The 16,609-nt window shown below is 43.1% G+C and overlaps 1 protein-coding gene across 4 annotated transcripts in view; it reads right to left on the reverse strand.

The window, feature by feature from the left end:
• LOC122551019 (V-type proton ATPase 116 kDa subunit a 2-like) overlaps positions 1 to 16,609 on the reverse strand; it is an 88,885-nt gene that overhangs the window by 17,555 nt on the left and 54,721 nt on the right. For all 4 annotated transcript variants that reach the window (XR_015761230.1, XM_087999814.1, XM_087999816.1 and 1 more), the window contains exons 13-15: positions 15,483 to 15,601; positions 11,777 to 11,987; positions 9,362 to 9,481 (exon numbers count right to left, since the gene is read on the reverse strand). Coding sequence is in view for 3 of the 4 variants with exons in the window: in XM_087999814.1 (XP_087855940.1) it covers positions 9,362 to 9,481; positions 11,777 to 11,987; positions 15,483 to 15,601 (450 nt within the window). In the remaining variant the exon portion in view is untranslated. The remainder of the gene's footprint in view (positions 1 to 9,361; positions 9,482 to 11,776; positions 11,988 to 15,482; positions 15,602 to 16,609) is intronic.

The following is a 16,609-nucleotide window of genomic DNA, read 5'->3' on the forward strand; positions in this document are numbered from 1 at the left end:
GTTCCTTTCCTTAGTGAAAACCAAAGCAAAAAAGTCATTTAGAGCTTCCCCTATCTGCTCAGACTCCACGCACAAGTTCCTGATCAGGCCTACCTTCTCCCTGATCATTCTCTTATTCCTCACATTAGAGTAAGATGCCTTTGGGTTCCCCCTTATCCTTCCTACCAAGCCTTTTTCGTGCCCCCTCCTGGCTCTCTTCAGTCCATTTCTGAGCTTCTTTCTAGCAAGCCTGCAATTCTCTAAAGCTATGCTAGATCCTTGCTTCCTCCACCTTATGTAAACTGCCTTCTTTCTTTTGACGAGAAGCTCCTCTCTTCTCGTTATCCAAGGTTCCTTAATCTTAACCCTTCTTACCTATCTCAGAGGAACAAATTCAGACATCACTTGCAACAACTGCTCCTTAAACAGTTTTCACATGTCTGCTGTGCACTCTGTGGAACAATTGCTCCCAGTCTGTACTTCCCAACTCCTATCTGATAGCGTCATAATTTCCTTTTCCCAATTAAATATCTTCTCTCGGTAACTGCTCCTTTCCCTCTCCAAGGCTATGATAAATGTGAGGCAGTTGTGATCACTGTCACCAAAGTGTTCTCCCACCGCGAGATCTGACACCTGTCCTGGCTCATTGCTGAGCACCAAATCCAAAATGGCCTCTCCCCTCGTCGGTCTGTCTGCATACTGAGGAAGTAAATCCTCCTCAACACACCTGACAAAACCGGCTCCATCCAAACCATCTGCACTGAGGAGGTTCCAGTCGATATTGGGAAAGTTGAATTCCCCCATAACAACCACCCTGCTAATCTGCATTTTTCCAATATCTGCCTGCCTATGAGTTCTTCAATCTCTCTACTGCTATTAGGGGGTCTGTAGAAAACCCCCAATGCGGTGGCTGCTCCCTTGCTGTTCCTAACTTCCACACATACTGACTCAGTAGAGAAACCTTCCTCAACAACCTTCGTTTCTGTAGCTGTGATGCACTCTCTGATTAGCAATGCTACACCCCTCCTCTTTTTCCACCCTCCCTGTTCTTTTTAAACGTTCTAAACCCTGTAACATTAAGCAACCATTCCTGCCCCTGTGAAACCCATGCCTCCGTTATGGCCACAACATCGCAGCCCCAAGTACTGATCCATGCTCTTCGTTCATCATTCTTATTTCGGACACTCCTTGCATTAAAGCAGACACTTTAACCGATCCCCTTGTTTCATCACGTGAGAAACCTTCCCGATAGATTCACTACATCCTGTCACTGCCCCATCTACAACTGCTCCCCCTCAGATATGTAGCTCTGATTCCCACCCTCTTGTCAAACTAGTTTAAACCCTACAAACCACACGAGCAAATCGCCCACTCAGGACATTTGTGCCCCTCCAAGTTCAGGTGCAACCAGTCCTTCATATACAGGTCCCACCTTCCCCAGAAGACATCCCAATGATCTAGGTATCTGAAGCCCTCCCTCGGAGCCACATGTCAAGCTGCATTTGCTGACTGTTCCTCACCTCACTATCTCATGGCCGGGATGGGACCATTCGCCACAGCAGATTCGCCGACGACAATTAGCCACTGCCCTTTGACCACCGAGGACGCTTAGCCATCGCCCATTGGCCACTGAAGACAATTCACCACCGCAAATAAGTTTAAAATGTTAGAGAACAAGCATATCTAAACAATATAAAGTTGTCGTTATACTGGTTAAGGTAGTGTTTGTGTTGTTTCAGTTACAACTTATTTTCGTTACAGGAGAGTTTTTTTTAAGCTTGTATTTTTTTTTCCCCATTTACCCTCAAGTCTTCAAAATGGAAACAGAAGTTATTAGTAAATGTGAAAATAAGAAGTTTTATCACGATGGTTTTATATATGTTTTTGATAAACTGTCCAAGAGTGACTCAACATAAGTTTTGGCGATGTGAATATTCTTATTGTGTTCTTACTAACGAATGTGTAGCTGATGTCCCTCAGTCAGTCCCAGCATCTTTACCGCCGACAAGCAGCATGAAGAAAATAATTTGACAAAAAAGGAATGATAGGAGACGCATACGATAGAAAACAAAAAATTGTTCTTGAATACGGTGAAAGAGATTGTTTGGAATATCTTAGAAGATTAACGCATAACTATCAAATGAACTAAAATTTCATTGTTTAATATTAATGTGAGATTTTACTGCCATTATAAAGATTTTAAAAATATATTTCCTTTTTCTGGTTAAAGTTTGTAACTCACTTTTATATATATACCAACAAAATGATATTTATTTTACCTCTTTTTTTAATCAATATGTAGTATGTAGTTGTATGAATAAAGGGGAATGAGAAGTATTAAAGAAGAGGTGGGAGGGAAAACAATCAGTACATACATATATTTCCGGTGGTGAATAGTCTCCAGAGGTCAAACAACCCCAGTGGAGAAACGGCAGTGGCTAATCATCGGCGGTGAATCTGCTGTGGTGAATCGTCACCAACCCCTCATGGCACCAGTACCAAACCAGAGATCACTACTCTACTTGTCCTGCTCTTCAGCTTTCAACCTAGCTCTCTATAGTCACTTTTCAGATCCTCAATCCCTTCCCTGGCTATACCATTGGTGCCAATATGAACCACGATTTCTGGCTGATCACCCTCTCCCTTCAGAATGCTGTAAACCCGATTGGTGACATCCCAGACACTGGCACCAGGGAGGCAACATACCTTCCGGAAGTCCCGATCCTGACCACAAAATCTCCTGTCAATCCGTCTAACTATTAAGTCCCCTACCACTCGCGCTTTTCTATTTTCCCCCCTTCCCTTCTGAGCCTCAGTGCCAGAGATCTTACAACTATGGCTTTCCCCTGTAGGCCGTCCCCACCAGCAGTATCCAAAACGGTATACTTATTGCTAAGGGTAACGGCCACAATTATTGCCCTATCTGTTGGTTCCCTTTCCTTCCCCTGACTGTAACCCAGCTGTTCTTATCCTGTGCCTGGGGAGTGACCACCTCCTTGTACATCCTCTCAATTTCCCCCTCAGCCTCCCGGACGATCCAAAGTTCATCCGGCTCCAGCTCCAGTTCCCTAACTCTGTTTTCAAGGAGCTGGGGTTGAGTGCACTTCCCACAGAAGTGGTCGGCAGAGACATGTATCGTATCTTTCACTTGCCACATTCTGCAGGAGGAACATGCAACTGCCCTAACATCCATATCCCGCTAATCTGAAAGCCCACACAGGGACTAAAAACGGGATTCTGGGTAAACCAAGATGGAGGACAGGAAAAATTTCTGGCTGTTAAGAGCTGCTCCTTTTTTTGAGGTATTTTAGGTGTTGGAGGTGATTTCCTCAAATTGCAGGAGCAGCAATTACTGTTTTATATGCTGTTGGATTGTTTTGGAACTTTGGAAAAAAAAGTCAAAACAACAGAAGTTTAAAAGGGAGAAGAGCAGACAAAGGAAGCACATGGTGAGGACAGTGCGGGGGGGCGGGGGGGGGGGGAGGAGGAAAAAGAGAGAGAGAGAGAGAAAACCTGCACAGTTACTGCCTTTGCTGTTTGATTTCGTGTATCGCTGGACATCAGAGTGCGTCTGGGAAAATTAACAAATTGAAATTCACAACTAATCTTGGAGGAACTGTTGGGCGAAGTTCACAGCACAGAATCAGATAATTTATTTGTTGTTTTAAGTCTGTCCTAGAGAAAGGCTGCAGTAATGGGTACAGTGAATTCTTTCTTGATTATATGTTTTTGGAGATAAGTCTCTTGATTCAACTTAAAATATAAACCATAGCTATTAATTTAACCTGTGGCAGTGTTTGTAGAGGAAAAAGACGGTGTTATTTTCTGGGTCTGTCGATTGTGAAGGAGGAAAAATGGCCTTTACAGTGATATGTACTTCTTGTCAGATGTGGGAGTTTAAAGAGAGTTTAAAGGTTACTGCGGATTATATCTGCCATAAATGCTGTTGGATGCGAATCTTATCAGATCAAGTAGATCGGTTGGAGAGACAAATAGAAGCGATGAAGAATTTGCAACAGCAACAGTATGATGGATGGCAGTTATAGAAAGGGGGGAAAGTCTCAGATACAGTCACATAGCTGGGTTAACTCCAGGAAGGGTAAAAGAGGTCGGCACCTAGGACAGGAGTCTTTTGTGGATATACCCATTTCAAACAGGTATGCTATTTTGGAAAATGTAGGGGTTGATGGATTCTCAGGGGAATGTAGCACAAACAGCCAAGTTTCTGGTATTGAGACTGGCTCTAATGCAACAAGGGGTACATCGGCTTCCAAGAGATCAATTGGGTTAGGGGATTCTCTAGTCCGAGGTACAAACAGACGTTTCTGTGGCCAGCAGAGAAAAAGCAGAATGGTGTGTTGTTTCCCTGGTGCTAGGATCAAGGATGTCTCAGAGAGGGTGCAGAATGTTCTCACGGGGGAGAGGGGCCAGCAGGAGGTCATTGTCTACATTGGAACCAATGACATTGGAAGGGAAAAGGTTGAGACTCTGAAGGGAGATTACAGAGAGTTAGGCAGAAATTTAAAAAGGAGGTCCTCAAGGGTAGTAATATCTGGATTACTCCCAGTGCTACGAGCTAGTGAGGGCAGGAATCGGAAGATAGAGGAGATGAATGCATGGCTGAGGAGCTGGTGTATGGGAGACTGATTCACATTTTTGGATCATTGGAATCTCTTTTGGGGTAGAAGTGACCTGTACAAGAAGGACGGATTGTACCTAAATTGGAAGGGGACTAAGACACTGGCTGGGAAATTTGCTAGAACTGCTTGAGGATTTAAATTAGTAATGTGTGGGGGGTGGGACCCAGGGAGATGGTGGAGAAAGAGATTGATCTGAGACGGGTACAGCTGAGAACAGAAGTGAGTCAAACAGTCAGGGACAAGGTAGGACTAATAATTTAAACTGCATTTATTTCAATGCAAGGGGCCAAACAGGGAAGGCAAATGAACTCAGGGCATGGTTAGGAACATGGGGACTGGGATATCATAGCAATTACAGAAATATAGCTCAGGGATGGGCAGGACTGGCAGCTAAATGTTCCAGGATACAAATTCTACAGGAAGGATAGAAAGGGAGGCAAAAGAGGAGGGGGAGTGGCATTTTTGATAAGGGATAGCATTACAGCTGTGCTAAGGGAGGATATTCCTGGAAATACATCGAGGGAAGTTATTTGGGTGGAACTGAGAAATAAGAAGGGGATGATCACCTTATTGGGATTGTATTATAGACCCCCCCCCCCCACTAGTCAGAGGGAAATTGAGAAACAAACTTGTAAGGAGATCTCCGGTATCTGTAAGAATAATATGGTGGTTATGGGGATTTTAACTTTCCAAACATCGACTGGGACTGCCATAGTGTTAAAGGTTTAGATGGAGAGGAATTTCTTAAGTGTGTACAAGACAATTTTCTGATTCAGTATGTGGATGTACCTACTAGAGAAGGTGCAAAACTTGACCTACTCTTGGGAAATAAGGCAGGGCAGGTGACTGAGGTGTCAGTGGGGGAGCACTTTGGGGCCAGCGACCATAATTCTATTTGTTTTAAAATCGTGATGGAAAAGGATAGACCAGATCTAAAAGTTGAAGTTCTAAATTGGAGAAAGGCCAATTTTGACGGTATTAGGCAAGAACTTTCAAAAGCTGATTAGAGGCAGATGTTCACAGGTAAAGGGACAGCTGGAAAATGGGAAGCCTTCAGAAATGAAATAGCAAGAATCCAGAGAAAGTATATTCAAGTCTGGGTGAAAGGTAAGCTTGTAGGTATAGGGAATGCTGGATGACTAAAGAAATTGAGGGTTTGGCTAAGAAAAAGAAGGAAGCATATGTCAGGTACAGACAGGATAGATCGAGTGAATCCTTAGAAGAGTACAAAGAAAGTAGGAGTATACTTAAGAGGGAAATCAGGAGGGCAAAACGGGGACATGAGATAGCTTTGGCAAATAGAATTAAGGAGAATCCAAAGGGTTTTACAAATATATTAAGGACAAAAGGGTAACTAGGGAGAGAATAGGGCCTCTCAAAGATCAGCAATGCGGCCTTTGTGTGGAGCCACAGAAAATGGGGGAGATATTAAATGAATATTTTGCATCAGTATTTACTGTGGAAAAGGATATGGAAGATATAGACTGTAGGGAAATAGATGGTGACATCTTGCAAAATGTCCAGATTACAGAGGAGGAAGTGCTGGATGTCTTGAAACGGTTAAAGGTGGATAAATCCCTAGGACCTGATCGGGTGAACCCGAGAACTCTGTGGGAAGCTAGAGAAGTGATTGCTGGGCCTCTTCCTGAGATATTTGTAGCATCAATCGTCACAGGTGAAGTGCCGGAAGACTAGAGGTTGGCAAACATGGTGCCACTGTTTAAGAAGGGTGGTAAGGACAAGCCAGGGAACTATAGACCAGTGAGCCTGACCTCAGTGGTGGGCAAGTTGTTGGAGGGAATCCTGAGGGACAGGATGTACATGCATTTGGAAAGGCAAGGACTGATTCGGGATAGTCAACATGGCTTTGTGCATGGGAAATCATGTCTCACAAACTTGATTGAGATTTTTGATGAAGTAACAAAGAAGATTGATGAGGGCAGAGCAGTAGATGTGATCTGTACGGACTTCAGTAAGGCGTTCAACATGGTTCCCCATGGGAGACTGATTAGCAAGGTTAGATCTCATGGAATATAGGGAGAACTAGCCATTTGGATACAGAACTGGCTCAAAGGTAGAAGACAGATGGTGGTGATGGAGGGTTGTTTTTCAGACTGGAGGCCTGTGACCAGTGGAGTGCCACAAGGATCGATGCTGGGCCCTCTACTTTTTGTCATTTACATAAATGATTTGGATGCGAGCATAAGAGGTAGTTAGTAAGTTTGCACATGACACCAAAATTGGAGGTGTAGTGGACACCGAAGATGGTTACCTCAGATTACAACAGAATCTTGACCAGATGGGCCAATGGGCTGAGAAGTGGCAGATGGAGTTTAATTCAGATAAATGCGAGGTGCTGCATTTTGGGAAAGCAAATCTTAGCAGGACTTATACACTTAATGGTAAGGTCTTAGGGAGTGTTGCTGAACAAAGAAACCTTGGAGTGCAGGTTCATAGCTCCTTGAAAGTGGAGTCACAAGTAGATAGGATAGTGAAGAAGGCGTTTGGTATGTTTTCTTTTATTGGTCAGAGTATTGTGTACAGGAGTTGGGAGGTCATGTTGCGGCTTGGGCTGTTTTCCCTGGAGCGTCGGAGGCTGAGGAGTGACCTTATAAAGGTTTACAAAATTATGAGGGGCATGGATAGGATAAATAGGCAAAGCCTTCTCCCTGGGGTTGGGGGGGTCCAGAACTAGAGGGCATAGGTTTAGGGTGAGAGGGGAAAGATATAAAAGAGACCTAAGGGGCAACGTTTTCACGCAGAGGGTGGTATGTGAATGGAATGAGCTGCCAGAGGATGTTGTGGAGGCTGGTACAATTGCAACATTTAAGAGGCATTTGGATGGGTATATGAATAGGAAGGGTTGAGGGATATGGGCCGGGTGCTGGCAGGTTGGACTAGATTGGGTTTGGATATCTGGTCGGCATGGACTGGTTGGACCGAAGGGTCTGTTTCCGTGCTGTACATCTCTATGACTAAACAAAGGAAGAAAAGGAAAGAAAAAGAAATGAGAAAACTTGAGAACTTACCGAATTGACAGGCTCTTCGTAAGGTTAGAGGTGGTGGATGGGAGGAAGGCCCTACAGTGTCGGGTCCCAGGTTTAAATCTCACCCACTTAAAAACTTCCCAGCAGCTCTCGTTTCTCTTCTCGCCGCTCAGTTCAAAAAGTTTTGTTTTTTAACTCACCTTCCCAGCAGTCCTCTGCTCCTCCCTCGCACTTCTCAACAAAACGTTGCAGTTGTACAGGACATAGGTTAGGCCACTATTGGAATACTGTGTGCAATTCTGATCTCCCTGCTATAGGAAGGATATTGTGAAATTTGGAAGGGTTCAGAAAACATTTACAAGGATGTTGCCTGGGTTGGAGAGTTTGAGCTATAGGGAGAGGCTGAATAGGCTGGGGTGTTTTCCCTGGAGCATTGAAGGTTGGGGTATGACCTTATAGAGGTTCATAAAATGACTAGGGGCACGGATAGGGTAAATAGACAAGGTATTTTCCCCAGGTGGGGAAGTCCAAAAGTAGATGACATAGATTTAAGGTGAAAAGGGAAAGATTTAAAAGGGATTCAAGGGGCAACATTTTCACATAGAGGGAAGTGAGTGCATAGAATGAGCTGCCAGAGGAAATGGTGAAGGCTGGTGCAATTATAACATTTAAAAAGCGTTCAAAGTTTGTGCGAAGATTTGTAGCTCGGGTGCTCGTTGTTGTGGTTCTGTTCGCCGAGCTGGAAGTTTTTGTTGCAAACGTTTCGTCCCCTGGCTAGGCAACATCATCAGTGCTTGGGAGCCTCCTGCGAAGCGCTTCTTTGATGTTTCCTCCGGTGTTAATAGTGGTCTGTCCCTGCCGCTTCCGGTTGTCAGTTTCAGCTGTCCGCTGTAGTGGTTGGTATATTGGGTCCAGGTCGATGTGTTTGTTGATGGAGTTTGTGCCATGAGAGGCATGGCATTCATCCACAAACTCCATCAAGAAACACATCGACCTGGACCCAATATACCAACCACTACAGCGGACAGCTGAATCTGACAACCGGAAGCGGCAGGGACAGACCACTATAAACACCGGAGGAAACATCAAAGAAGCACTTCGCAGGAGGCTCCCAAGCACTGATGATGTCGTCTAGCCAGGGGACGAAACGTTTGCAACAAAAACTTCCAGCTCGGCGAACAGAACCACAACATTTAAAAAGCATCTGGATGGGTATATGAATAGGAAGGGTTTAAGAGGGATATGGGCCAGGTGCTGGCAAATAGGACGAGATTATTATAGGGTATCTGGTCAGCATGGACAAATTGGACCAAAGGGTCTGTCTCCGTGCTGGTGACCCTCTATGACTCTAAGCTAGTCTCTCATTGCTGACTGTGGTACTGGGAGCTCTCTCAGGTTCCATGGCACAAGTCTCTCAAACCTCATTCTGACAGTGAAAAGTCCAGATAATAATAACAGACAGACAAATCCAGGAGGCCCATGTAACTGTCCAACAGGACAGTTTTCAGACAATTCAGAGTCTGAATTGTTTTCAAGTACTTCTCCACTTTCTTCAATTTCTCATTGCCATCGGTACAGAGAATAGGCAGGGAATTGTGGAATATGGACAATGTGCAGCCAGATGGAATTACTTTAGAAAGGTCTGATGGTCAGCGCAGACATGGTGCACAGAAGGCCCTGTTCCTGTACTGTTCTACATCATTTTTAAAATCAAATCTATAATTACGCAAACACTGCTGTGATTCAAAGACCTACCCTGTACATCCCAAAGTTTCTTCCTCCATGATGCTTCCAGTAGAGATATCCTGGTTTTCCAAACAGCAAAACTGGAATGGATAGTACAGCAATCACAACAAGGAACATTTGGCATCCATTCTGTTCAAAACAAAATACAAAGTAACGAACATTTGTATCATGACAAAAGCTTCACTTTCTGAAAATGTCTCTTGCTGAATTTGGTCACTTTTATATTGTCCATATTAAACTAATTTTTTATTACAAACAAATTAGAGTCCTATTAATTCTGACTTTTGGAAACCAAGTACTCAATTATAAGAAACATACTCTGAACATTTTGTAGGATGATATGGTGCTGAAACAGTATATTTGGTCATATCCTAAGTGACCTGATAAATACAGTGGAGTCAGAATAACTGATAGATTTCCTAAAGAGGAAAGTGCAAATGATTAAGGAAATGTTTTGAAAACTAGTTAAACAGAAAAACCAAGTCTCTCGTCAGAGTCGGGATATGGCCTCAAGTTCAACTCCAGTCATTCAAGGACAGGGCCCCAATAACTTGGGCTTTAGGAGCCTTGCTGTGCTTGGTTCAGTGGGTGGGTTCAGGGGCCCAATCTCAGAGCAGCACAGGACTCAGGAGTTGTGTCACTGCCCTTGCACCAGGCCATTATCTGCAATAACACTCAAGTGTAATGTAGTACTGAATGCCTTGACACTGAGTGACAGTTCTGAGGGAGTACTGCATGAGCTCTGCACTGTGTTTTTTTTTGGAGGGGTAGGCATGCTGAGAGAGTATTGCCACGGTCAGTGGTATTTTGTGTGACAGTTCTGAGGGAGTATTACACCATCCAGGGGCAGCACTGAAGGAAAGCTGCATCTTTGGGTTCAGTGGTCCTCTGCAAGTCAATTGATCTAACCTAAAACTAAACTGTTGGGAATACGAATACCACGCCTCCCTCCCCAAACACTCTCACAATCTACTCCACCCCTTCAATTAATACTTGTTGACTTTTTCTGTTGTTCATCTCCCATTTAACTTGGATCACATAATCAATCACTGGAACCAATGTGCTTTTCTCGAAACTCTCTCTCACAGAAGTCCAACGTTTAAAAGGATCATCGCTGCAAAATTAAGATTTTTGTCCCAAAAGTACATGGGCCACTAGAGTACAACAATCTATTTATCTAGTTATTTGTACTCCTTATTTTTCCTTCCTGATCTGCAAATATATTATTTCCAAATTCTGAAGCTCTAAACACAATAAAGTGTGTTTACTCTACCACCGCCTGCAGGCAAGCAAATCATGTGATACCTCCAATAAAGTACATTAATCAGGAATAAATCACTAGCCACTAATAGCTCCACGGCTTTTGGGCAGCTCAAGGCCGCACAACAAACTCCAGCTTCTGGCTGATACAGACTCAGATGCAAAGGTCTCCTGGTGTATTGAATGATAAGGTCATTTGGAGTGAAATTCAGAAATGTATGGCACTAGTCAAAGTATTATTCCACACAAGAATTAAAATATTAGGTACCAAATTAAGAAACTTTAAGGCCATCTAATTTGAACCAAAAAAAGAGATAGTTCAAAGCATGTTCTATAAATTGTGAAAAATCAGTAAGAAAAGAGGCCTAAAGAGGTTTAAGGAACATTTACACAGATCACTAAAATATAGTACAGCAGTATGCTAAATCAAGGTGGCTACCACCAGGTCTACAATATAAAAAGGAAGTTTTATGACAGTTAAACAAAGCTCTGGTTAGAACACAGCAACAGCAATGTATAGTAGATAGCTCACTTTCAGAAGGGCAGGCTGATCTTGAGTGAGTGCTGCACAAATTCATCCAGATGTTAATTATGAGAATATTCATAAATTATTCTTTTGGTCATTGAGATTTAAAGGTTTAGTGGCTGCCGTGATGGAGAATTTCAGGAATTCAAAAGGGATTGATACAATCAATTGAGAGAAACATTCTCGATTGGTTGTCGGTGGGGTCCAGAATAAGGGGATACAACCTTAAGATCACATCACCCCTAGACCACTAAGGACAGAATTTGGGAAACACTTTCTCACAAAGCAAAGTGGAAATGTGGAACTTTGTCCCCATCTACCAGTTCAATTAATACTTTAAAATCAAAAGGTAGAATCTTGCCAAATATGTGCATTAAAGACAAGGTAGTCTGTGAAGTTGGAAAACAGACCAGCCATATCTCAATTGAACAGCAGACCAGAGAGGCTGAATGGCCTCCTTCTATTCCTATATACTTCCAAGAATGTGACATTTTCCATTGATACAGCCAGTGTGCCAAACAGAAACTGTATGTGATTGTGACAAGGTGATTTTTTTTTAAAATTGGCAAACAATCTAAATTATTTCACAAATTTCCCATAGCAAATGTCGAATGATAAATGTGCACTAACACACCTACCTGTCCAGGATAAAGTTTCGCATCTTGGTTCTGCTGCATGACGAACATATTAATGAAATGAATCAAGATGCTTGGAGCCAAATCGGAGTTTGCAGCAGAATATGCCAACCATTTATATATAATCATAAAGACAAGGTACCCAAAGAGACACATCATGAAGAGCAGTTCAGGGATAAATACCAGGTAAATATTAAATTTCTTCTTAAAGTGCCTGGTGTATAAAAAATGAAAATAAAATTAATCAAACAGCATGATGTTAACGTCTGTTTCATAAGCTTGGGCAAGGAATTAATTTTCTAGCAGTAAACTCATTAGGTTACCGTGATAATTTTGTCACAATTAAAAAAATACAGCAGACACTCCACTAATAGCTTCTCATTCTCTGAATGTTGTATTAAATTGGCAAATAGTACAGACTAAAAACACAGGACTACAAATCATGAACAATGCGTCAAATCTCATCACAAAACATGTTTAAGTATGCAGATCATCGAACCACAAGTTATTCACAACCCAGCACTGTACATCATGTTCAGGGTCGCAATCACAGGTGACTGAAAATATGCCTACCTCTGAATTCTCTGCATAACTATCATCCCAACGTCAATCAAACCATTGATAACAGCTAAAGAATCTTTACTGCGTTATTTTAGTTTTTGACCTAGCCTGGGTTTGACATTCATCTCTTTTGGTAGTTTCACATGTGCAAATCAAATACTTTTTACATATTGTGACCAGTTGTTAATGTGCTAAGAGAAGCACATTCTCTTCTCTTACTAGTGTCCTCTTAGCAGATTCACAACTTGCACTCACATAGCATCTTTAATACAGTAAAGCAGCTCAAAGTCTTTCACAGGAGCATTACCAAACAAAACCTACACTGAGCCACGTAAAGAGATGTTAAAATAAATAATGAGAAGCTTGGCACTGTCAATTGTCATGAAAACCCATCTGGTTGACCAATGTCCCTCAAGGAAGGGAAATTTGCCATCCTTACCTGTCTGCTTACTTGCAAGTCTAAACTGTCAGCAATGTGGTGGACTCTAAACTGCTCTCCTAGTGATTAGGGATGGGCAACAAATGGTGGCCAGCCAAAGATGCCCATATCTTGTGAACAAATCGAAAACAAAAATTTTCCATTCGGCTTCCTTTCACTTGCTGTATCTGCAAGCTAACATTTTGTGATTTATGTAGCAGAACATCCAGATCCCTCTGTACCTCAGAGTTCTGCAATCACTCTATTTAAATAATACATTGCCTTTTCTGTTCTTCCTTATAAAGTGGACAAACTCTCATTTCCCACATTGCTCGAGTTGCTAAAATTTTGCACACTCACTCAACTTATTTATATCCCTTTGTTAAATTATTGCCTCCTCTTGATAACTTACTTTCCTAGTTATCTTGGTGTATTTGGCAAATTTAGCTATGTGTGTGGTGCCTCCATACAATTCATTAGGAACACAGGAACAGGAATAGACCATTCAACCCATTAAGGCAAAAGTGAGGACTGCAGATGGTGGAAATCAGATTCTAGACTGGAGTGGTGCTGGAAAAACACAGCAGGTCAGGCAGCATCCCAAGGAGCAGGAAAACTGATGTTTCGGGCACAAACCCTTCATCAGGAATGAAGGGCCTGCTCCACCATTCAATACCATCACGACTAAAAGAACACTTCAATGTTATTACCCACCCTATCCCCATAATCCTGTACACCAATTCATTGATATAGATTGTAAAATAGTTGAAATTCCAGAACTGATGTCTGTGACACTCCAGTAGTTATGGTTTGCCAACCTAAAAATGATCCATTTGTCCCAACTCTTTGCTTCTAAACCTTAGGTAAATAATCCCTTTGACACTCCATATGCTGTTATTTGTGGAGTTATCTTTGATAATAGCACCTCATCAATGCCTTTTGGAAATCTAAGTTCAGCACATTTACATGCTTCCCTTTATCTATTTATTTGCTCTCTCTCTGTCAGAGTGAGGCAACATGGCAGCTCAGTGATTAGCATTACTGCCTCACAGCAGCACAGCCATGTTTGATTCCAGCCTCGGGCAACTGTATGGAGTTTGCACATTCTCCCTGTGTCTATGTGGGTTTCCTCTCAGTCCAAACAGGGTAAGGAGGCTGGGTCTTGGTGAGACACTCTTCAGAGGGTCAGTGCAGACTCAGTGACCTAGAACATAGAGATAGAACATAGAACAATACAGCACAGAACAGGCCCTTCGGCCCACGATGCTGTGCCGAACATTTGTCCTAGCTTAAGCACCCATCCATGTACCTATCCAATTGCCGCTTAAAGGTCACCAAAGATTCTGACTCTACCACTCCCACAGGCAGTGCATTCCATGCCCCCACCACTCTCTGGGTAAAGAACCCACCCCTGACATCTCCCCTATACCTTCCACCCTTCACCTTAAATTTATGTCCCCTTGTAACACACTGTTGCACCCGGGGAAAAAGTTTCTGACTGTCTACTCTATCTATTCCTCTGATCATCTTATAAACCTCTATCAAGTCACCCCTCATCCTTCGCCGTTCCAACGAGAAAAGGTCTAGCACTCTCAACCTATCCTCGTACGACCTATTCTCCATTCCAGGCAACATCCTGGTAAATCTTCTCTGCACCCTCTCCAAAGCTTCCACATCTTTCCTTAAGTGAGGCGACCAGAACTGCACACAGTACCCCAAATGTGGCCTAACCAAAGTCCTGTACAGTTGCAACATCACTTCACAACTCTTGAATTCAATCCCTCTGCTAATGAACGCTAATACACCATAGGCCTTCTTACAAGCTCTATCCACCTGAGTGGCAACTTTCAAAGATCTATGAACATAGACCCCAAGATCCCTCTGTTCCTCCACCTCACTAAGAACCCTACCGTTAACCCTGTATTCCGCATTCTTATTTGTCTTTCCAAAATGGACAACCTCACACTTGGCAGAGTTGAACTCCATCTGCCACTCCTCAGCCCAGCTCTGCATCATATCTAAGTCTCTTTGCAGCCAACAACAGCCCTCCTCACTATCCACAACTCCACCAATCTTCGTATCATCTGCAAATTTACTGACCCACCCTTCGACTCCCTCATCCAAGTCATTAATAAAAATTACAAACAGCAGAGGACCCAGAACTGATCCCTGCGGAACTCCACTTGTAACTGGGCTCCAGGCTGAATATTTACCATCTACCACCACTCTCTGACTTCGACCGGTTAGCCAGTTTTCTATCCAACTGGCCAAATTTCCCTCTATCCCATGCCTCCTGACTTTCCGCATAAGCCTACCATGGGGAACCTTATCAAATGCCTTACTAAAATCCATGTATACTACATCCACTGCTCTACCCTCATCCACATGCTTGGTCACGCCCTCAAAGAATTCAATAAGACTTGTAAGGCAAGACCTACCCTTCACAAATCCGTGCTGGCTGTCCCTAATCAAGCAGTGTCTTTCCAGATACTCATAAATCCTATCCCTCAGTACCCTTTCCATTACTTTGCCTACCACCGAAGAAAGACTAACTGGCCTGTAATTCCTGGGGTTATCCCTATTCCCTTTTTTGAACAGGGGCACAACATTCGCCACTCTCCAGTCCCCTGGTACCTGATGACCTCTTTCCACACTGTCGGTATTCTATGATCCTAAGCTATTCAAACATGATTTTCCTTGGTGCGTTATGTTAGCTCTAGAGGAACTTACAAGTGATTAAAGACTCCAAGAATGACTCCAAAGGTCATGTGAATAATGCCCAGGATCACTGACATTTTCATTTTAAATGAATTCAGAAAACTGAGACGATTACTTGCCAGATTCCAAATCTGCAAAGACAGAACAAAAAAAATTATAGACATCAAGCTTTTAGGCTGTTGATGGACCAAGATTACAATATGAGGCTGAAAGACTCCGAGAAGCTGAAATGCTTTCCTTACAACAGGGAAGGTTAAGGGGAGATTTGGCAGAGGAGTTTTTATTCTGTTTCCAAGAGCAGAAGATGAAAAAAAAAGCATGCAGTAAAAGAATCAGAATGGAGACAAAGTATTTTCACTCTAGAATGCACTGTTTCAAAGGGCAGCAAATATAGAACATGAAACAGCACAACACCAGAATAGGCCCTTCGGCCCACCGTATCTGTGCTGACCATGGTGTCATTCTAAACTAATCCCATTTGCTGCCACCTGATCCACACCCCTCTAGTCCCTGCCTGTACATTTTTCCATCTGCGTACCTCTTAAACGTTGCTATCATATCTGCTTCTACCACCGCCCCTGAGCGTGTGCTCCAGGCAACTATCACCTTCTGTGTTAAGAAGACTTGCCTTATACATCTCCTTTAAATTTTTCCCCTCTCACCTTAAACCTATGCCCCCTAGTGATCTGACATTCAGGAGGTTGAGGGTAGTGAGCTCAGGGATAGGTTTACAAGGTTGCAAGAGGGCACCGGCAATCAGGAGGTTGGTTTGAAATGTGTACACTTCAATGCCAGCAGCATCCGGAATAAGGTGGGTGAACTTGCAGCATGGGTTGGTACTTGGGATTTCGATGTTGTGGCCATTTCAGAGCTATGGCTAGAGGAAGGGCAGGAATGGTTGTTGCAGATTCTGGGATTTAGATGTTTCAGCAAGAACAGAGACTATGATAAAAGGGGGAGGGTACTGAAGGGTATTGTTACTGAAGGGTAGTATTACAGCAGCTGAGATAACAGTTGAGGACTCATCTACTCAGGTAGTATGGGCTGAGGTTAGAAACAGGAAAGGAGAAGTCACCTGTTGGGAGTTTTCTATAGGCCTCTGAATGGTCCCAGAGATGTAGAGGAAAGGATAGCAAAGA

The sequence above is a fragment of the Chiloscyllium plagiosum genome, unplaced genomic scaffold, assembly GCF_037043375.1.
Source record: "Chiloscyllium plagiosum isolate Xiang-an unplaced genomic scaffold, Cpla_swu_hap1 HiC_scaffold_24, whole genome shotgun sequence".
NCBI classification, from domain to species: Eukaryota; Metazoa; Chordata; class Chondrichthyes; order Orectolobiformes; family Hemiscylliidae; genus Chiloscyllium; species Chiloscyllium plagiosum.